Raw genomic sequence first — 23405 nt, forward strand, 5'->3', positions numbered from 1 at the left:
TGACATAGGCTACTTTTTATCCCGGAAAATCAAAGAGTTCCGCGGGATTTTTAAAAAACTAATTCCAGGCGGACGAAGTCGCGGGCGCCAGCTAGTTGATAATATAACGTTGAAAATCTATTTGAGCTTTCTTACTTATTTGAAACTAGCTTATGCTCGCGACTTCGTCCGCGTGGACTACACAAATTTCAAATCCCTGTTTCACACCCTTAGGGCTTGAATTTTCAAAAATTCTTTCTTAGCGGATGCCTACGTCATAATTGCTATCTGCATGCCAAATTTCAGCCCGATCCGTCCAGTAGTTTGAGATGTGCGTTGATAGATCAGTCAGTCAGTCAATCAGTCAGTCAGCCACCTTTTCTTTTTATATATTTAAAGATTTGAGGACAATAGTAAACTACTTACTAGTAAGAGTAAACTAGTGTCTGATAGTAATAAAGTATAAATAAAGACTTTTTGTTTGCCAAAGACAAGTAATTAAATAAGTAGCAAACCCAAAGGCTACGTGAAACTCAAACAGTTTGACCCCACATTTTGGCTATCGGAGGTTACAAACAAACAGATGTACACAGTGAAGAGATAAGGCGAACCGCAAAGCACGAGTTTATCTTGATTCCCGAACTAATTCACAAATTATACGTATAGTACTTATGCGTATGCGCACGATGTTCCAAATTCAAATACCATTACAGTATCGCGTCGGTTTAAAACGCGGGCGGACGTGTTTGGACGCAAATTAATTATAGAACTTACAAAAAACATTATTTTCATGCCATTATATACCTAATAGCTAGTCCTATGTGGTTCGTAAACAAAAATAAATGAAATTTTTACTAGAAAATACCGATACGTCTGTATGGAAAATGTATCTCAAATAAAATAAATAGATATATAAAATATAACAAAAACAAAAAATAGTAAAAATAGTGAAATAAAATCGTTTCCAGTGAAAAGTGAATACACGAGTTTTAAATTCAATGCAATAATTAGGAGCTAAATAATTGAGTTCATCAGTTCAGTCTGACAATATTCTTAATTGGAAATGTTCTGTAAATAGACTCAAAGTCGTTAAAACTGAATTCCTTCAGTGCCGGTAGATAATAATCTGTGATTCAGAGACTAAAATAATAATACTGATGACTGAAAATTATACCAAAAGGGATACTTTCTATCATTATAATTGGAATATAGAGTACTACTACTCAACTGATCTGAAATTTAAAGATTCAAAACTAATTTTTCAAGGATTATAAAAATATCAGTAAAAAGAGTTCACAAATTTTTCAAGGATTACAAAAATATCAGCAAAAAGATTTCAATCATAAAAGCACCGGACCAAGTCAAAGACTTGACAAAACCCATAAACTTGTAAACAGTACTTATAGTCCAGTAGGACTTCGAAACTGGCTTGGAAAAGAAAATGTCTGCCAATTTTGACTCCTCGACATCTTCAAGCGCAACTCCCGACGACACTCCATCATCATCACCATCACCAGGTCCTGAAACCGTGAACAAGTTCAATTGGCTCAAACATGCTAAGAGTGCAAGGAACAACCCGTTCGTGAAAGCTCGCCCGTCTTTGGACAGAGAGAGTTCTACTGCAGAGTTGTTTTCCAGGGAAAATTCCAGTTCGGACTTTTTCCAGAATTCCACGCTTAATTTGTTTGATACAGCACCGAAGCCGGAAGCGACGCCGAGTTACGGCAAGGTAAGATTAAATCTGATAACATCTTAGCTATTTCATTTTATCAAAACACTCCAGCAGTGGGTACAGTTGGTCAACTGTCAACAGTTGGTATAGGTGGACCAGAATCTCATGAAAAATATTGAAGTGGGATTCCGGAGTTAGCAGCGTTGTACTCTGTGAATATTTATTTTTATTTTTTACTAGCTGATGCTCGCGACTTCGTCCGCGTGGAATAAGGTTTTTTAAAAATCCCGTGGGAACTATTTGATTTTCCGAGATAAAAGTAACCTATGTCACTCTCCAGGTCTTTATCTATATCCATGCAAAAAATCACGTCAATCCGTTGCACCGTTGCGACGTGATTGAAGGACAAAGCAACAAACCAATAAGCCAACAAACAAACACACTTTCGCATTTATAATAGGGGTAGTGATAGGGGTGTGGTTTTTGTACCAAAAACATTTACAGTAAAGAGAAAAAGAGAGTAAAAGTGGACAGGGAAGCACTTATCTCTATTAGAGATCTCTACCTGTTACTAGTGACCCTTCGTAACTTCGACGTAAGCATAAGCTACTAAGCTAGTATAAGATTTCTGCCGTCTGCGTAATTGTTTCTCACATTAATAGATTTATTTTTCAGCTCGTTTGTTTGGACGCTTGCTGAAAAACTACTGTACCGAATTTATTGACGGTTTCACCGTTAGAAAAGAGCTACGCAATTTTTTTACAGTGCTTTATTGTATAAAGAGTTGTGTTTATTGAAACTACGTCGACGGCCTCGTTTCCTTTTATATATTTTTTTTAAAATTCATTATAGGCGCATCACGATCAACGATCACACCTGATGGGAAGTGATGATGTGGCCTAAGATAATATTATTGATCTAATGTTGAATTTAATGTGTAGTGTCTATAGTACGCTACAGGTTGGGGTATGAGGCGGGGGGGGGACACCCCGCACGCCCGCACGTCACCCGCGTTATCCCGCACCAAATTAGCGCGGGTGCTGTGTAAGTGTGCTGGGCGTCCCCACCTTGATGTCCATTTCGACCTGTCGCGTACTATACCTACCTACATACTAGAGGATATCTATTTGGCTAGTTTCATACAAAACTTCTCCAACCTTGAAAGGAAAACGTGTGGCGCCAGACTCCTTATACATAATATTATGTCACCCTCCCTTATCAGATTTAAATGTGCACTTTGTACCGTCACTCAGCCATCCATATACACTGCATTATACAAGACAGTAGACACTAATGGGCATGCATGATTCACTAGCAACTAGCTGAAAATGTTTATCTTAAAAGCTTAACTTGTATGCAATTATTGTTGAAGACCAGGAAATGACTTGTAGACATTTCTAGTTACTAGTTATTATCTACTAGCTGATGCCCACGACTTCGTCCGCGTGGATTTAGGTTTTTAAAAGTCCCGTGGGTACTCTTTGATTTTCCGGGATAAAAACCCGGCCTAGTGCGAGTCAGGCTCGCGCAACGAGGGTTCCGTACTACAGTCGTATTTTTTCGACATTTTGCACGATAATGTATAAACATAATTAGTAAAAGTACCCTTATTATAAATGCGAAAGTGTGTTTGTTTGTTGGTTTGCCCTTCAATAACGTCGCAACGGAGTAACGGATCGACGTAATTTTTTGCATGGGTATAGTCAAGGACCTGGGGAGTGACATAGGCTGCTTTTTATCCCGGAAAATCAAAGAGTTCCCACGGGGTTGGCCGGGAAGTTGCGGGAATCAGCTAGTGTAGGAATGTATATATTATCTAGTTTACCTAACGACAGTGTAGAAAAATCAATAGAGACGTCCAAGTTCAAGGCGACTTCAATTTTATGAAATTAGCACTACATAAGGCGTTTTTAACACTTAGCTCCTCCCTTTTGAGCAGTCTCGACGACTTTAAGAACCCTCTTGGTTCGAGACGTGATGTGACGTCATCATGAACTAATATTTCTACGTAATGTATAATGTATGTAAATACATAATACGTGTAACAAAGCCTTTGTTTACAATGGCTGAGCACAAGAATAGAGTGTGTTGAGGGATCTATATCCATATTTAGAAATAGGATAGTGTGAGAATGGAACTATACTTATAAAATACTAGTTTTTTTTTTTCTTTTTTTCTTTTTTTTTTTTTAAAAAGAATATTAGCCATGTTAAATGACTAATATTCCCCTTTCCAACTAAGCGTCAGGCTTGTGCTAGGAGTAGGTACGACAATAGTGCAACGGGCGGGGTTTGAACCGTCGACCTTTCGGTTTTCAGTCCACTCCTTTATCCGTTGAGCTATTGAGGCTCTAAAGCTTATGCTCGCAACTTCATCCGCGTCGACTACAAAAATTTCAAAAACCCTATTACCCCCCCTTAGGGGTTGAATTTTCAAAAATCCTTTCTTAGCCGATGCCTACGTCATAATAGCTATCAGCTATCTGCATGCCAAATTTCAGCCCGATCCGTCCAGTAGTTTGAGCTGTGCGTTGATAGATCAGTCAGTCAGTCACCTTTTCCTTTAGGTTAGATTATGCTCGCGACTTCGTATGCGTGGACAAAGTCGCGAGCATAATCTAGTTTTACCCCCTTAGAGAAGTTGAATTTTCAAAAATCCTTTCTTATCGGATGCCTACGTCATAATATGCCTATCTGCATGCCAAATCCGTCCAGTAGTTTGAGTTGTGCGTTGATAGATCAGTCAGTCAGTCAGTCACCTTTTCCTTTTATATATTTAGACTAGCTGATGCCCGCGACTTCGTCCGCGTGGAATTAGGTTTTTAAAAATCCCGTGGGAACTCTTCGATTTTCCGGGATAAAAAGTATAAAAAAAATATTATTAAAAGTAAGCCTATGTCACTCTCCAGGTCTTTATACCCATGCAAAAAATCACGTCAATCCGTTGCACCGTTGCGACGTGATTGAAGGACAAACCAACAAACAAACACACTTTCGCATTCATAATAAGGGTAGGTACTGATTGATAGAGCTATATTTTCTAAGAAACCATTCTGTATTATATGAAATTCTAAGTCAAAAATTCAAAGTAAAATACAATATACAATACTGTATAATACTACCTATACAGTATTGCTCGTTTAATAAATATAATATGCTACGTCTATTAAGATAACTAAGCCATGTTTCACGCTAAATCATCCAATTATACTCTCGAAGCGATCGATAGCTCGCCAAATTGCTAAACACCTCTACAAAAGCGAGTGCCTGGATATTTTTAGCCATCTGACATTGATTTTGGCGCCCGAACAATGTTATTGCCACGACTTTAAAAACTCGGTTAAGTGCGAGTCGAACTCGCACACGAAGAGTTCAGCTTTGTGCATCGTAAAAGAAATAACACTTTTTTTCATGGTGGCCATTTTGAAATTTTTATTATTTGGTTCTCATAGCGGCAATAGAACATTACAAGAAATTTTCAACTCTACCTATGTATTACGGTTCACCAGATTTTTTTTTTAAATTTAACAATTTTTGATGTTTTTTAAACTTATATTTATAGACTAGTGTATTTATTGTAAATCTTTTAAATATATAAAAGAAAAAGGTGACTGCCTGACTGACTCACTGATCTATCAACGCACAGATCAAACTACTGGACGGATCGGGTTGAAATTTGGCATGCCGAATGCAGCTATTTATGACGTAGGCATCCGCTAAGAAAGGATTTTTGAAAATTCAACCTAGCGGTTCGAAATTTTTGTAGTCACGAGCATGAGTCACAAGAGGTATGCTGCTAATGAAAATGATAGTAGGTAAAAACTTTATGGATAATTATGTATCTACACGTGCTGGTAGACGATACATCTTCTATACCTACTAATAATATAAAGAGGTAAGTTTGTAAGTTTGTTTGTAGGAAGTAATCTCTGGAAATACAGAACTGATTTTGAAAATTCTTTCACCAGTATGTAATTTTTTTAAAATTAGAGATCCCAACGATATATTGTAATAAGTTTATCCGTGCGAAGCCGGGGTGGCTCGCTAGCACCTAATATACAGCGTTTGTGAAGTCACATAATATAAGATAACATCTAGTAGAACTCACAATACATCTATTAAATTCAAAATAAATTGCGCATTCAGTAGGTGTGACCTGACCGCACACAGCATACAAGTAACAGTATACCAAAGATCCAAATATATTATGTCTTTTAAATTCCCGATCCCAATGGCGTGCATAGCATTCAGAACTAGGCAAATTTATCTTTCCCTAAACTAATTTTACAGTATCTGCATCTTTTAATATTGCTCAAACGGGACGGAACATGAATTTGCAATCTAGATTCAGGATTCTAAATGCACGCTGCAAATTTAAACAATAGGCTCGCGACTGGCAGCTAAAGTCACGTGGTTTGACGGCTCTAAATTAAATATAAAACTGTCAAACTGTGTTTGTCCTTTTTCTATTATATTAGTAAGAAAGAGGATGTGAAGACTCTAAAATTTAGGTGTGCTCAGAATCAGTACCAGTGTTTGAAAATCTTAGTTTAAAGTAAAAGTTAAAATCGTAAACCTTATAGGCTGGTCAACTCAGGAATTTATAATTTGAAAACGGTGTAAGGTCTAGTCTCGGGGTTGTTTTCTCTGCGACTAAGTTACCTACCACTTAGATCATGACTACTCAGACCTGCCTACTGATTCGCTAACTCAGTGTCCAACACTGACTGATAGCCACCGAGCTCATTTGACATTTATTTTTAATCTATTAAAGGTTTTCTACGAAATAATATTTTGATATCACTCAATGAAGTAGCAATGTGGAACCAACCAATGTCAAATGAGCTCGGTGGCTATTATTCAGTGTTAGACACTGAGTTATCACCCCGCTGGGCGTGTTTAGAACCATCGTAGCTTTATAAGTTTACTTAATTAATTTTATCACCACTACATTATTGTACCTATTGCAAATTCAGCACTCGACCATCAGAAACTGTATACAATAGTACCTACCCAATCTGAATAAATGATTTGACTTTGACTTTGACTTGATTGCCAAGTCAGTCATGATCACTGAGTTAGCGAATCACCCCTGTATAAAATATTTGAGAACATGACTGCAGCATAAAATAAGAGACTGAAAACTCTACACTGTGGCAAGTTATACCTATCTAACTAGTAGTAGGTACGGTACATAGCCACCACTTTATTGGGCCATAATGGGCTAACACCTATTCGATGATCGGATTTAGCTGCTAGCACCAGAGCGTTGCCTTCTAACCATGGACTGAGACGTGTTTTAGTACCTTATCTACCGCTCCACAATGGTACTCATGAAGATCAGGGTATGTACCTTTATAACTATCCCCTTCTAGCTGATGCCCGCGACTTCGTCCGCGTAGATTTAGATTTTAAAATCCCGTGGGAACTCTTTGACTTTCCGAGGTAAACAGTAGCCTATGTCACTCCCCAGGTCTTTAACTACATATCCATCATAAGGAAAATGAAACGAAAAAATATCGGCGTGATTTTTGCATGGATTATATAATCCATACAAAATATATCAGCCCGATTTTTTTTATAAAACGTCCACTTGTCTAGGCACTTTCTCTTTTTAATTCTGAGAGTATTTCTTTATTTTTATCAATTAATTTAAATATATAAAAGGAAAAGGTGACTGACTGACTCACTGATCTATCGACGCACAGCTAAAACTATTGGAGGGATCGGGCTGAAATTTGGCATGCAGATAGCTATTATGACGTAGGCATCCGCTAAGAAAGGATTTTTGAAAATCCACATGATATGAAATAGGGGGTTCAGAATTGTGTAGTCCACGCGGATGAAGTCACAAGCATAAGCTAGTCAAGTATAGCAGTCTGCCCAGACATATGTAACATCTGCTACCATTTGTGGTCGATTTACAAACAAATCCTTGTTTAAATAAAACAGATTTGCTCACACGGTTCCAATTATAACGTCTTGTCCGTTGAAGATCTTGTATTGCATCCTTTGCAACCATTTTCATTTGTAATCAAGAACTCCGCCACGCTGGCCAAGTGTGGATTGACAGACTTCACACAACTTTGAGAACATCATGGAGAACTTTTAGGCGTGCAGGTTTCCTGACGATGTTTTCCTTCACCGTAAAAGCAAGTGATATTTAATTGATTAAAATCGACGTAACTCTGAAAAGTTAGAGGTGCGTGCCTGGGATTGAAGACTTGAACCCCCGACCTCCGATTAGAAGTCGGACGTCCTAACCACTAGGCTTTCACAGCTTCAATATTTAGGTAAAATATTGTATTTTTTTTACCGTATGAATTTTAGTCTTTCGCCCTAAATCGTCGACCTATGTATAAGTCCGCGACAGGTTAAGATGGCAATCGGGGTATGAGGCGGGCGGACACCCCGCACACCCGCACGTACCCGGTTTAGCGCGGGGGCTGTGCGGATATGCGTGGCGTTCTCTCCCCGATCGCCATCTCTACCTGTCGCGTACTATACCTATTCATTTATTGTACGCGGCCGAAAGTGATGAACATCGGCTTTTAGAATGACATTTCATTTTTGTAGAGCGTTGTCTCTGTCACTCACACGCTGACGCTTTGTCGGTTTCAACGACCGAGACTGTGCTCTACAAATTTGCTGTCTCCTTCTAAAGATCGATATTCATCACTTTTGGCTGCGTACTGTAACTCCATTGAAGTGGTAACAGTTGGAGTGGGTAAATTTAACGATCTTTTATTTTGTTTCAGGGTGTCTCGTTAATAGGATGGCATCAACGCACGAAGTTAGAGAGAGTGCTTCTAGTCACGACCGCTGTTCTCCTGGTAGCGACTGTACTGACCACTGTAGTGTTGCTGACGATGCGAGCACCTTCCTACATACCTGTGCCGCCCTGCTACCAGCCGGAGCCTAGAGGTACTTCTACTACCATCTACTTACTTTATGCTTCTTATTTCAGTCTTTCAAAATAATAGATTATTCTATTGTAAGTTTCCTCCGTCCTTGAATAAAATGACATACTCCTATTATCTCAATACATTGCCGGCATGGTCCTACTCTCACAACTCACAATGATAAGGGCCATAACCATAGATAATACAGACCACCAGACCATAACCATAGTAAAGTAATTGACCATAGTCTACTACTCTGGCGAAGCTACGATTCGCATTCTCATGCATGCAGGTTCACCGTAAAATATACCCAATCAATCAATACCCATATTATAAATGTGAAAGTGTCTTTCACGGCGCAACGGAGCAACGGATTGACGTATTTTTTTGCATTTAGAGACCTGAAGAGTGACATAGGCTACTTTTTATCTCGGAAAATTAAGGAGTTCCCTCGGGATTTTTAAAAACCTAAATCCACGCGTACGAAATTGCGGGCATCAGCTAGTAAGTAATGTAAACATGAATCATAATAATGTTATGTTATGTAACATTCAAGTATGGAGTAACCTGACCTCGAGGTTAAGGGCGTCAGCATTGACCCTGGGTTTACAGCGCTGACTGAATTACTGTAAACATTCACCTCGGATTATTTATTGTTTGGGCTGTGTGGTATTGTATTACACGTGCTAATAGCACGTACTGCTTACTTTTCCAGCATTAATTTAAGAATAAGTACATTAAGATTCAACGAAATTCTACCAAAATAGGAAAAAAATTTTTGCTAATTATTTTGTTCACGATTAGGTATGTACGTTATTCTAGGTACACCACAATTTCTAAACTAAACTGATAGGTCTAAATCTAGTCTATCTAAGTATAAAGTTATCTTCGCAAGGAGCATTATTAAAAGGATAGCAATACATTTAGACCTGTCATTAGGGTTCCTACCCTTATGGTGCGACTTTCTCCGTCCGTCTGTCACAGTCGATTATTTGAGTAACTATTAAAGCTATCGACATGAAATTCGGAATAGCTGCGTACAGAAGTTGCCCAACATCATTGGAATGAACAAAATTGAAAATTATTTTTAGTTTGATTAAAAGGGGGGCCGGGGGGTTTGAAATTTCAAAGATACCGAGTGGGTATCATTTGGTTTCTTATACCGCGCAAAATGTAAAAAAAAATATTCCTCGTTTTAAAAAAAAAAATTAAATAGCAAGCAAACGAGTAGATCACCCACCTGGTATAGGTACCTACCCATGAATATTTGCAACACCAGAGGAACAGAGGAACGGCGAATGCGTTGCCTTGCCGGCTTTTCTGGAATTTGTTAATCCGACATTTCCTCTAGACTTTAACATGGGTCACCCCATGTTAAAGTCTAGAGGAAATGTCGTCGAAAGGAATTTGCATTTGCGTGGAAGAAAAGATCTGGCACAACGAAAAAAAAATTGCAAAAAATCTTGTGAGAAAGAAATCGCACAATATATTTTACTACTTCGTAAGTATAGGGTTCGTACTACCTAAGCCGAAAATCAATGGTCGCGCCCTTCGTCTCAACTCTCAAGGTCGCGTTATCGCGTTACAACAAAAAAAATCTAGTAAGAACTATTGTCACCATCATCTAAATATATGTATAAAATGAAAAGGTGGCTGACTGACTGGTTGACTGACTGACTGACTGATCTATCAACGCACAGCTGAGACCTGGACCGGGCTGATATTTGGCATGCAGATAGCTATTATGAAGTGGATGTCCGCTAAGAAAGGATTTTAGAAAATTCAATCCCTAAAGAGGTAAAACAGGGGTTTGAAATTTTTGTAGTCCACGCGGACTATCGCGGGAATAAGCTAGTTGGGAATAAATTCATAATGGGTAAACCATAGGGTTACTTTTACAATTTTGTGTCATTTGAGATTTAGGTCAGCCATATATTATCAGAAATCAGAAAATTTTCTGTCGCAAACACTCTGAGCACTCAGCAGCGTACGGTTCAGCAAATTGGGGTCTAATACAAAATGTATGAGCAGAGTGCCTTTCAGCGCGCGTCATAATTTTTTCTGACGGATCGGGGGGCACGGCAGTGCCCCCGCCAAGACGAGCCAAACTAAAGGACGGGGCACTACGTGCCTTTTCTCAAAACGTATCGTCGTATTTTCTAGCAGTCATAGCTTCGGTCTGGATGACGCTAGAAAGCTGAAATTTTCAGGATAAGGTGTCCTCAGCAAACTTATTAAAAATACTATTATTATTTCTGGTAATATGCGGCCGGTCTAAACCGCAAGCTCTCCTCACTTTACTCATCATCAACTAACATAAACCCATGGCTGTCCCACTACTGTGACAGGTCTCCTCTTAGAAGTAGAAGGGCAAACCCTTCTACTTCTAAGAGGAGACCTGTCACAGTGGCCATAGTCTAAAGTGCGACTTTGAGTTTTCTTATGAGGCCCGTAGATAATAGAGCCAGACATGGCACGGGGTTGCCACGACACTAAGTGTCTGGCAATGCATGACGTGATTTCCAATACTATTCCGAAGACAATTTAATAACTAGACTTTATACTTGACGTAAGATTTTTTATACCTTTATTACTTACCTGTTATCTCCCAAAGCCCTCTTGATCCAAACTTCATAGTCGTTGATCGTTCCCCCCTGTGTTGGGTTAGGAACAATACGCAGAGAAACAGCTTTTAAGTATAAAATTACGAGGGTCTGGCACTCGCTGGCTCTTGGTCCATAACGCGTAGTTTATACCAATCCAATAATCATTTGCCGCCCACGAGCTCGCGCGCCCTTTGCCCCGCCCAGTATTATACGGTTATAGCTTTCCTATTGCAAACATAAAACAATTGACACAATTACTGCTCCAGTTGTTTATCTACTTCTGTAACGCCCCTTTCACACGGCAGTCCAGTTTATGCTATATGCTATCCCGCATGCGGAATGCTCGTGTGAACGCTAGCATACAAACACATTCGCCATCAAACGGGATCCTGCAGAAAAACGGATCCTGCAAAAAACTAGACGCCGTGTGAAAGGGCTTTAACTGCTTGTTTTAGCATTTAGTCAGTCTCATTTCTTTCGATGTCGCCCGTTCAATTTCCCAAGTATCCGCAGCTTTTTGCACAGCGTAATTGTGTGATAGCAAGTAAATTTCTTAAGTTTTCTAATCGGAGGTCAGGGGTTCGATCCCGGGCACGCACCTCTAACTTTTCGGAGTTATGTGCGTTTTAATTAATTAAATATCACTTGCTTTAACGGTGAAGGAAAACATTGTGAGGAAACCTGCATGCCCGAGAGTTCTCCAAAATGTTCTCAAAGGTGTTTGAAATCTACCAATCCGCACATAGCCAGCGTGGTAGACTATCGTCTCTGTAGTGAGCCGGCGATAGGTTAACCATGATGATGATGAAGTAAACTTCTACAAGTTTCGTATACTTACTAAAACTTGCAGGAATTGACTCTGATATGAAAAGACATGACAGCAAGAAAACTTGCCAGTTGACACTTATCCTAGTATTTAATTTGAGCGCACGGCAGTGTAGGCAACCAAGTTCCGAAAAAACTGTGTTTTTGTATTATAGTGCCAGATTATACCTAGTAAGTAGTAGGTATTCGGTGTTGTAATTTTAAGACAATAGGTACACAGAAAACTCCGTACTTTTTAGGACATGGCAAGACGCTGTAGAGGCCACCAAAGGTATATTTAGACGATATGCACCTATTTGGCATTACATTATAGTCTGAATGCATGTTAGCACTGCACAATCATTAAACCATTTTGAACAATTATTGCAAAGGAATCGTGTACTTATTACCTACTAGCTGGTACCTGCGACTTTGTTCGCGTGGATTTAGGTTTTTAAAACCCCAGGGAAACTCTTTGATTTTGAAAAAGCCTATGTTACTCTTCAGGTCTTAAACTAAAACCATGCAAAAAATCACGGCGATCCGTTGCTCCGTTGCGACGTAATTGAAGGACAAACCAACAAACAAACACTTTCGCATTTATAATAAAGGTACTGATAACTACATGCATAGATCTTAAATTTCCTCTTTTTATTACTATTTTTGACATAATATAACCTGTATTACCTAATATATTTTTTAACCTTTTTTCCAGAAAGCGACGTCTGCTTATCAAGTTCGTGTATCTACACAGCAAGCGAAGTGATTCGAGCATTGGATGAAACTCAAGACCCTTGCGAGGACTTCTATGAATTCGCCTGTGGAGGGTGGATAAGGAACAACCCGATACCCGAAGGAAAATCCACTTGGGGCATTTTCAGTAAGATTGAGCTGCAGAATCAGCTTATCATCAGATCTGCTATAGGTAAGGATTTGGCTGAATAAAAAAAAAAAGATATTTCTTGTATTAGCAAAAGTATCTTAGTTTGTTAGGCAAGTCATCGTCGTCGGCACAACCGATAGAAGTCTACTGCTGGACATAATATGTCTCTTACAGCAATCCTGACAGAACAGATCTTTAATGCACAGTGGATCTCAGCATTTCACTTTAAACTATTCGTCTACAAGTTCGTCTACAAAGTATGGGGCTTTTTTCTTTTTTAATAGAGATAGCGAGCAAACGAGCAGGCGGGTCACCTGATGTTAAGTGATTACCGCCGCTCATGAACATTTGCAGCACCAGAGGAACTGCCGATGCGTTGCCGGCCTTTTAAGAATTTGTTGGTCCGCCGCCGCTTGAATAACCCCATGTTGTAATCTAGTGGGAACACTGCCGATGGGAGTTGATTCCACAGTTTGCATGTGCGTGGAAAGAAGGATCTGGCACAACGGACGGTCGAAGTGCACATGACACCCAGGTGGTGAGGGTGAAATTGCTTACGGTGGCGCGCGGTGCGGTTGTAGAAAAAGAAGGGTGTAATGAGGTCAAAAAGCTTTTCAGAGCACTCCATTATAAAGGCGATTGAACACGCATAGAAAGCTTACCTCTCCGCGTTTTTTGTAATAAGTGTATTGTTAGGTACTTACATTTAATTTTTTATGATTTATTAATTATCTTTATGGTAAGAATTTATAATTTATGTAAATCGTAACGCTTTAATGAAAATCACTTTCGTCATAGTGGGTGTAAATAATTGAGGAAAAAATAAAACGAATAAACTTCATATAAACACTTTTAAGTATAAAATTTTATCGCTAGTAAGTACCTACTAATTACATAATAATTAATATGATATTCTTCTATGATATTAAATGAAACGTAGTTTGTATTGACCGTTTAAAATACATAATTGGTTGCTTTACATAAACTTCACTTAACTGTGACATATTTTGTCTATAAATAGTTACATAGGATAAGGCAATCGGTTACATACATTATTATCACTAAAAGCTAATGGTAAGTGGAAAAATATCATGTTACCACGCTTTTTCCTTTGTAAGTCTAAATATATAAAAGGAAAAGCTGACTGGCTTACTGACTAATTTATCAACAGTTCAAACGACTGGACGGATCGGGCTGTTTGGCATGCATAGTATAGTTATTATGACGTAGACATCCGCTAAAAAACCATTTTGGAAAATTCAACCCTTATAGGGTTAAAATAGAGGTTTGAAATTTATGAAGTCTACGCGAATGATTTAGCGAGCATAAGCTGATATTTCTATAAATTCGAAAGGTTATAAAGTCTTAAAAAAAGATTCCGACGAATTGAGAACCTCCTCCTTTTTTTGAAGTCGGTTAAAAATCACTGTACAGCGCGTTTGATAAATCATATTTTAACATGACAAAATATGAGGTATGTATAGTCCGTACAAAATGACTCCTCACGCGCCATTTTAACTCTATGGGTCAACTGTTACATTTAAAAGTACGGTTCTCCTAACTGTCGTGTAAAAAATGCGTATTTTGGGGAAACTTCGTGATTTTTTGTATCGAGCCAAATTGTGCCAATCGTGTTTTGGCTCTCGTAATTCACTAAAGAATATATTTAATTTTAATAATATTAAAAATCCAAATTTGTAGTTTTTGAGGCCAAAACTTGATTCTTTGAACATCCGAAATGCATCTTTTGGGACGCATATCGCCTTAACAAATAATATTTGGCAAGTCACTTATCACAGCTCTAATTTATAGTTATACCCCGTTGTACCATTATTAAGTTTGACTAAAAGCTGTGAAACTCGTACAAGGTATATTAACCTTTTGGTATATAGTAAAAATGTCGACTTTCGCATGGGAATACGTAATCGATTCTAGCAAATCCATTTCACGCATGTGCAATTTGAGTTATATGCGGAACCAATAAGCATGTGATTGTGGGTTGATACACTAGCTGTTGTTCGCAACTTTTTCCACATTGAATTTAATTTTTTATTCAAAATCCTATTGCTATTGTTTTATGTGGCGCCAAGATAAATCTTTCTACAGTATAACACAGGTACAGTGCGACAAGGCTATCTTGGCGCGTGGCGAAAATTGGAACTAACGTTGACGTCAAGTGTCTCCTTTGTTCTTGTTTGAATATTATTTTGTTCTCCAACAGCGCCCCCCTGTCAATGTCATTCAAGTGCCAAGAGAGCCTTGTCGCACTGTATACTCATATGAGTAATCTTTACTCATGTGGTATAAGCACAGAATATAATGACAGCACTGCAGGTTTCCATAATGGGCATCGTACGTAGAACCAGAACCAGAGTAATGGTCATAGCTCAGCTAGTTGCGAAGATGAAGTGGTAATCGGCAGGGTACATAGTTTGAAAAACCGATAGGCGATAAACGCTGGGGTTCCAAGGTGCTGGAATGAAAAAAACGCAGCGTTGGAAAACTCTACTACATGGACAGACGACATCAAACCAACAACTGACAATCAAAAAGAGTAATTTATTAGACCTATTTTGATAAATTATTTGAATTTTGTTTTTTTTAAATAAATAGCAGGCGGCCGCAAGACCGTGACATGTGGGGACTCACAAGAGACCTTGTTCGGCGGTGGACGTCTATCGGTTGATGATGATGATAGTAGGTAGGCATGCCATCTCTGTGTCAAACATTGAAATTGTTTCAAAAGTTTAGCAGTGAAATACAACACAATATAAACAGACACACATTTTCATAAATAATATTAATAATTTAGATATTTATCTATGTGTACTACTTACATAAATATCATAAACTGCTCCGCAAAACCAAGTGTCGAATTTTTTAACCAAACAAATTAGATGATGGCAACCGAATTTACAATGAGTCTCTAATTTGATAGTACTGCGAATTTGTTCAAAGTCATGGAGAATCTATGGATACAATTTAAAACCATAGCAGACACGGTGCTTTTAGCATCAGCTATCAGAAATTTCGTTGCTTTTTGGAAGCTCCACTCAGCACACATACATGCAATTTTCAGAAGCTCATTTATTATTATTTCAACACTAACTTTATATGCTCGCGACTTCGTCCGCGTGGACTACACAAATTTAAAACCTCTATTTCACCCCCTAAGGGGTTGAATTTTTAAAAATCCTTTCTTAGCGGATGCCTAAGTCATAATAGCTATCTGCATGCCAAATTTCAGCCCGATCCGTCCTGTAGTTTGAGCTGTGCGTTGATAGATCAGTCAGTCTCATCTGATTTGGCTGTTTGGAATGGTGATAGCTTCTACAGGGTATTTCTTATTCCCGCAAAATCAAAGTAATCTCGCGGGAATTTTTGAAAACCTATATCCACGCTGACGAAATCACGGGCATTATCTAGTGTTATGTACATTTTGATTGTTAAGAAATGACTAAAATTATATATGCTGGGTTTTTCAGAAAAAGTCAACATAACCGACCCATCACGACCCGACGCGGAAGGCAAAGCACGTGTTTACTATGACGCTTGCATAGATACTAACGAGACTATCGAGAAGTTGGGAGAGAAACCTCTAATCAGCATTATCAAGAAGCTAGGAGGATGGCACTTACTCTCTAACACCATGATTAAACAGCACAAATGGGACCTGCAGAAGTTGCTGCAGGATGTACAAAATACGTAAGTTCTTCTATCTATTTAGGTACTTAATTTACTTATAGCTAGCCCCCGTCAGAATTTGTCACACTTATAGAAATCAAAATTCGGAAATCACTACAAAAATGATACGATAGATACTGAAAAATGCATTTTTTTAAATAGAAATAGCGAGCAATAGAGCAGGCGGGTCACCTGGTGTTAAGTGATAACCGCCGCCCATGAACATTTGCAGCACCAGAGAAACTGCCGATGCGTTGCCGGCCTTTCAGAAATTTGTTGATCCGCCCCTTGAAAAACCCCACGTTGTAGCAAACTGCATTGGCTTTGCAAAAGTACTGGGATCCTAGGGCCCAATACAGAAATTGGGATAATGGCGTTGTGAGAATTATTGTAATTAGCTAAGTTTATGGTTTTCGCACCGGAAGACGCAGTTTTGGAAGATCCCTATTAGGTGGACGGACGACATCAGATGATTCGCAGGGAGCCGCTGGATTCAGGCGGCGCAAGACCGTGGCGTGTGGAAGTCCCTACAAGAGACCTATGTCCAGCAGTGGACGTCTATCGGTTGACGATGACGGTACTCTATATACGGGTACTCTTCCCGTACCATTGACGTAATTTCTTGAGCCAGGTGGTCTTCTGCCGGCTATGTTCGCCTGAATTATGAGCTGAAGGAGATCGTATTTGTTATCGAAGGAGCCGGAGGTCGTGTTTCTTGACGAGGACACTATGATATCTCCTTTAGACATATGCACTCCAGTTGTTCTACGCTTAATTAGAGTCTTATTAGCAGTTGCCGGATATGAGAAATCATTTCACAAACGCACTGAGAGATCATAAAGACGATTGTGGTTGTTATAGGTCAATTGTATTAGAATTGATTAATTTAAGTTTAAATTGGTTCAGCTAAAAGAGTTATTATTGTAGCCAAGCAAATTATGTTGTACACGAAATGTTTATTTGTATTACAGATATAACTTGGGTGGACTTTTTAACTGGGCGGTTACAGAAGATGACAGAAATTCATCTAAACACGTCATTGTTGTGAGTAAACATGATCTTTTAATTTTTCTTCCCTTTTTTTTCCGCTGGTAAAAATGCTATTAGGCATGCCGCACAAGGGCGGGTATTTGGGACTCACTCGCGGTTTAATTTTTTTAACCGCCATCAGCATACCCACTAAAAACCCAGCGGTGCCGTCCGCGTCAAGTATTTTTCTTCCCTAAGAAATAGTAAATTAATCAAGTAGCCACTATCATATCATAGATCCTATACAAATAGACCAGTTTCAAAGTTTTATTTTAATAAGTTATTGAGCCGATTCCAGTGAACCCAAATTGAACGAACTAAAAATTTTATAGAGTTCAGAGGGGTTTGCTAAGATCAATCGTGGGTTAAAGAAATTTTGAGACCCCGGTCCCATCAATATACTCAGTGTTTGATAAAAATGATGTTGAAAAATAAATTAATAATTGACAAAAATTTTTTTTAATTTTACAGCTCGATCAAGGTGGTCTGAATCTACCAACACGCGACAACTATTTGAACAAAACGGCGCATAAGAAAGTTTTAGATGCATACTTAGATTACATGACAAGAATATGTGTGTTGCTCGGTGCTAACAAAACCGAGGCACGCGAACAAATGAGCAAAGTCATCAAATTTGAGACTGATCTGGCAAATATAACTATACCTTCAGAAGATAGGCGGGATGAAGAAGGGTTATACAATCCGTATACAATACAGCAGTGGCAGAAAGTGGCGCCGTTCCTCAATTGGTCTATGTTTTTCAATGACGCATTCAAGTTAGTTAATAGAACGGTAAGTGTATTAACTATTGTCTTACCAAAATGCTCTCAAAGGTGTGTGAAGAAAGCCATACAGGTCCAGCTTAGCAGACTATGGCCTAGACCCTCCTCCTCAATGTGAGGGAAGACCCGTGCGGTAGTAAGCCAGCGATGAGTTGATCATGATGATGACGATGAACTAAAATGCATTAGCAGAAAATGCTGGCTTATACGTTTCACCAGACGAGCAGAAAACCACATGGAATCATTTGGCCAGTCGTGTTTGTGACTATTTTCTCTTTTAACTCCAATGAGGTTTAATTATACAAAGGGCTGAGAATCATATTTAAGTAATCAAATAATTAAATCAAACGTGTACAACTTAAAATGATGTTTTTAGATTTCCGACAATGAAACAATAGTAGTATACGCTCCCGTATATTTCAAGAATCTAACGAAAGTCTTGAGAAAATACAGCAAAACGGAAGAAGATCAGAGGTAAGTTGCTTAAATATAATTTTTTAAATGGTAGATTACAATATACACTTTAAAAATTTAGTAAATTTATTTATTAGTAAAGGGCAGTAACTAGAAGAGAATAATTGAGAACTTGGCTCTCTACTACCGTGCACCCAGATTATAGGTAAAATCTATTCTTATGTATTTGTTTTTGCCTTTGTTTATAGGACTATTACAAGTTATATGATGTGGCAAGTGTCGAGATCTCTATCGACGTATCTATCCAAATCCTTCCGTGACGCGACCAAGATATTGAGGAAAGCGCTATTCGGATCTGAGGGCACAGAAGAGTCTTGGAGATACTGTGTAACTGATACTAATAATGCTATTGGTAAGAACATTTTGAATTTGCGACTTTTCACTTTCATATTCATAAAAAAATCTCTTTCTAATTAAGGTCGATGTACAATATTTCCTGCCGGGTACTGTACCTACAATTAACTGGTCAAACTAACTCAGCTCGTAAATGCATACTAAAATAAGTTGCACTTTAAACTTGGTGGTGCTCTAATAGAAAATTGGCATATTTTATGACCTACCATCATTTAACATAAAAAACATTAAATGCACAATTACTATTTACTTTTGTAGGACTGTAAATTACGACAAACACTAGAAAAGAACATTTTCTAGTCGTCGATAGATAATAATCTAACTGAAGAATTTAGAGAATTTTTCATTTAAAAATTATTTGTCCATCGAAAGAGTCCTCAAACATACTACTTTAAATTATCTTATAAAATGTAATCTTTAGGTTTCGCGGTAGGGGCGATGTTTGTTCGAGAAGTGTTCCACGGTGAAGCGAAGACCCAGGGCGAGGTCATGATTGATAACATACGAGCGGCCTTCAAGCGACATCTCAAGGAGCTAGAGTGGATGGACGCCGAGACGAGGGAAGCAGCCGAGATTAAAGCTGATGCTATTACTGATATGATAGGTAATGTTGATAAATCTGAGATTAGTAAAGATGGTTCTAATCCAATCCAATCCATCAGCCTGTTTGCGTCCACTGCTGGACAAAGGCCTTTCCAAGAGCGCGCCACCAAACACGGTCCTCCGCCTTCCTCATCCAACCGCTCCCCACCACCTTCTTCAGGTCATCGGTCCAGCGGGCGGGGGGTCGTCCTACACTGCGCTTACCGGTACGCAGTCTCCACTCCAGAACACGTCTGCCCCATCGGCCATCGGTTCTGCGACAGACATGGCCTGCCCATTGCCACTTCAGCGCGCTAATCCTTTGAGCTATGTCGGTCACTTTTGTTCTTCTGCGAATTTCCTCGTTCCGGATTTTATCCCTGAGAGTGATACCCAACAGAGCTCGCTCCATAGCACGCTGAGCGACTTTTAGTTTGTGGAATGGATGGTTAGTGGTTGGTAATGTACGGTGAAGCAAAAGCTAGTGATAACATGACAGAAAACATTTGAGATGCTTGCAAGAGACATTTCAAGGATCTAGAGTAGATGGATGATAAAACGCGGGAAGCGGCGGAGACTAAAGCTGACATGATTGGTTATGTTAATAAATCAAAGAGTAGCAGGAATATAATAGGTAATGATAATAAATCTATAAATAGTAGCGAGTTACCAAAAGGTGAATATGAAAGTGAAAGACCCAGGGCGGATTCATGATTGACAAATTTTTCAGGTTTTCCGGACTACATCCTGAACAAAAATGAATTAGACAAGCAGTACGAAGAACTAGAAGTGAAGCCTAACGAATACTTTGAGAACAATATAGCCTTCAACGTTTTCAGCCTCAAACATGATCTTAGGAAGTTGGACCAACCTGTTAATAAAACTAAATGGGGTAAACGATTTTTGAATACCTATATAATATGATCTTTAAAATTGTAATCTTAAACTTTTTGATAGTGTCATTCAAATTAATGTAGGATGTCTTTTGGATGTTTTGATGCCACAAATCGAGTTATTACGATCAAAAAATGAGGATCACGACCTCCTTTTATTAATCACAATAATGAGAAGTGCAACCTTCCAGATCCTTCCACAATTATTCGAGCTTTTGACTTATTTGACTTATAAATTTTGTTACAGGCATGACGCCATCAACAGTGAATGCATACTACACTCCAACGAAGAACCAGATAGTTTTCCCTGCTGGTATTCTGCAATTGCCCTTTTACGATGGTGACAATCCTAAAAGTGTGAACTATGGAGCAATGGGAGTTGTTATGGGGCACGAATTGACTCATGCGTTTGATGACCAAGGCCGGGAGTATGACAGGTAAGACAAAATTTGATAGGTATTTAATATTTTAGAACGTTAAAAATCTATAACTGAGGGGTGTAGGGGTCGTCACAAGTGAATCAAAAGTGAAAGCAGATGAATGCTGAACTGAATAGCATCATAACAAAATCAGCAGTATGTGATCACCTAATGATTATTATGATTAAAAAACCGGCCAAGTGCGAGTCAGGCTCGCGCAACCAGGGTTCCGTAATACAGTCGTATTTTTTCGACATTTTGTACGATAATTCAAAACTATGATACATAAAAATGAGTAAAAATCTGTTTTAGAATGTACAGGTAAAAGTGTAACTTTCATATGATACCCCACTTGATATAGTTATCTTACTTCGAAAACTGAAAATACTAATTATTAGTTTATGACAATTTAATTTTTTTTGTGTGTTGTAACCACAAATTCACGGTTTTCAGATTTTTCCCCAAATGCCAGCTATAAGACGTAGGTCTTATCTACCAAATTTCATGATTCTAGGTCAACGGGAAGTACCCTGTAGGTTTCTTGACAGACAGACAGACAACAAAGTGATCATAATATAAGGGTTCCGTTTTTCCTTTTGAGGTACGGAACCCTAAAAATGAAAAAAAAATATACACCAATTGAAAAAGATCTATTGAGTTCATTTTGCTAATTCGAGCTGCATGTTGATATTTGGGATTACCAGTTAGATGGAAGAATTAAAAATTATGTAAGACCGAAATAAAATTATAAGGGTTTAAGAATGAATTAAATATTTTTAGGTTCGGCAATCTAAACCGATGGTGGAACAACGCAACGATAGCGCGATTCAAGAACCGCACCCAGTGCATACAGAAGCAGTACTCCAATTATATGATGGAGGGACAGCATTTGAATGGAAAACAAACTCTTGGTAAGAATGTAGATCCAAAAAATTCAAACATTTGGATTTTTGTGTTCTTTGATATACTTATTAATGGTACTGATTCTGACCACACCTAAATTTTAGAGTATTATCCTCTTCTTACTAATGCACTATGAAAAGGACAGATACAGTTTGACAGTTTTAAATTGAATTTAGAGCTGTCAAACTTCGTGACGTTAGCTGCCAGTCGCGAGCCTATTGTTCAAATTTTTAGCGTGCACTAAAATTTAGTCTTTAAATGTGGCTAATTCGGTTGTACACAATCTCTAAACTAAACTAAAATGGCACGTCTAAATCTATTGCTATCCCTTTCATAATGTTGCTTGCGGAAAAGGATAGCACTGGATTTAGACCTGTTAATTTAGTTTAGTTTAGATATTGTGTACAAGAGAATCGGCCCCATTGTAAAATTCATGTTCTGTCCTTTTTAGCAATATTAAAAAGAAAAAATGCAGTTACTCTAAATTTAGTTACAGAAAGACAAGAGAATCGGCGCCAATGTATTATTATTTTGTTTTCTAAGCCTGAATTTATTTTAAAATTTACTTTATAGATTTTTACATACATCTAAATAAATACTTTGACTATTTTAGGTGAAAATATAGCTGACAATGGTGGACTCAAAGCATCTTTCCACGCCTATCTAGACTACAGCAAAACTGCCAAAGTAAACCTCACTCTACCTGGATTGAAGTACAATCATCGACAGTTATTCTTCATATCATTTGCGCAGGTACTTAAATTATTATTACAAACTAGCTGATGCCCGCGACTTCGTCCGGATTTACGTTTATCAAAATCCCGCGGGAACTCTTTGATTTTCCGGGATAAAAAGTAGCCTATGTGTTAATCAAGGGTATAATCTATCTTCATTCCAAATTTCAGCCAAATCCGTCCAGTAGATTTTGCGTGAAGGAGTAACAAACATACACACACACACATACAAACTTTCGCCTTTATAATATTAGTCGGGATTTTTAAGCATTAGAAAAAAGATTTAGAATAGTTTTAGTTTGAAAATATCCTTTATATTTACTTTGTAGATGTAAAATTACGTACTAAAATGTGAACCCTGTGGTACACCAAATTTAAAATTCATTTTTAAAATAAATCTCTTTGATATTCCAGGATAAAGTAGCCTAGGCTACTTTATCCCGGATACAGATCTAGCTATATCTGTCTCCGGGATGCAAACTATATCTGTACCAAATAGATAATGCCCAGACGTCGTCCACATGGATTAAGCTTTTTTAATATAGCTAAATCCCGGAATGCAAGCTATCTATGTACCAAACTTAGTCGAAATCGATTAAACGAATGAGCCGTGAAAAGCTAGTGCACAGACAGATAAACACACTTTTCGCATTTATAATATTAAGTATGGATATGAATTTCACTAATTTTTCATTCTTCTCTAAAA

At 38.3% G+C, this 23405-nt stretch overlaps 1 protein-coding gene across 3 annotated transcripts in view; it reads left to right on the top strand.

The window, feature by feature from the left end:
- Nep3 (Neprilysin 3) overlaps nucleotides 1-23405 on the top strand; it is a 44836-nt gene that overhangs the window by 14829 nt on the left and 6602 nt on the right. The window contains exons 1-13 of one of the 3 annotated variants that reach the window (XM_034981063.2): nucleotides 717-1708; nucleotides 8409-8574; nucleotides 12678-12887; nucleotides 16331-16550; nucleotides 17501-17573; nucleotides 18030-18350; nucleotides 18717-18814; nucleotides 19003-19166; nucleotides 19590-19772; nucleotides 20481-20642; nucleotides 20891-21080; nucleotides 21843-21973; nucleotides 22579-22718. In XM_034981063.2, the coding sequence (XP_034836954.1) occupies nucleotides 1421-1708; nucleotides 8409-8574; nucleotides 12678-12887; nucleotides 16331-16550; nucleotides 17501-17573; nucleotides 18030-18350; nucleotides 18717-18814; nucleotides 19003-19166; nucleotides 19590-19772; nucleotides 20481-20642; nucleotides 20891-21080; nucleotides 21843-21973; nucleotides 22579-22718 (2346 nt within the window). In that variant the 5' untranslated portion in view covers nucleotides 717-1420. Of the gene's footprint in view, nucleotides 1-716; nucleotides 1709-6893; nucleotides 6996-8408; nucleotides 8575-12677; nucleotides 12888-16330; nucleotides 16551-17500; nucleotides 17574-18029; nucleotides 18351-18716; nucleotides 18815-19002; nucleotides 19167-19589; nucleotides 19773-20480; nucleotides 20643-20890; nucleotides 21081-21842; nucleotides 21974-22578; nucleotides 22719-23405 lie in introns of those variants that run through there. The other 2 variants (XM_034981065.2, XM_034981064.2) reach the window with 2 other exon arrangements.

The sequence above is a fragment of the Maniola hyperantus genome, chromosome 23 (assembly GCF_902806685.2).
Source record: "Maniola hyperantus chromosome 23, iAphHyp1.2, whole genome shotgun sequence".
In the NCBI taxonomy this organism is placed as follows: domain Eukaryota; kingdom Metazoa; phylum Arthropoda; class Insecta; order Lepidoptera; family Nymphalidae; genus Maniola; species Maniola hyperantus.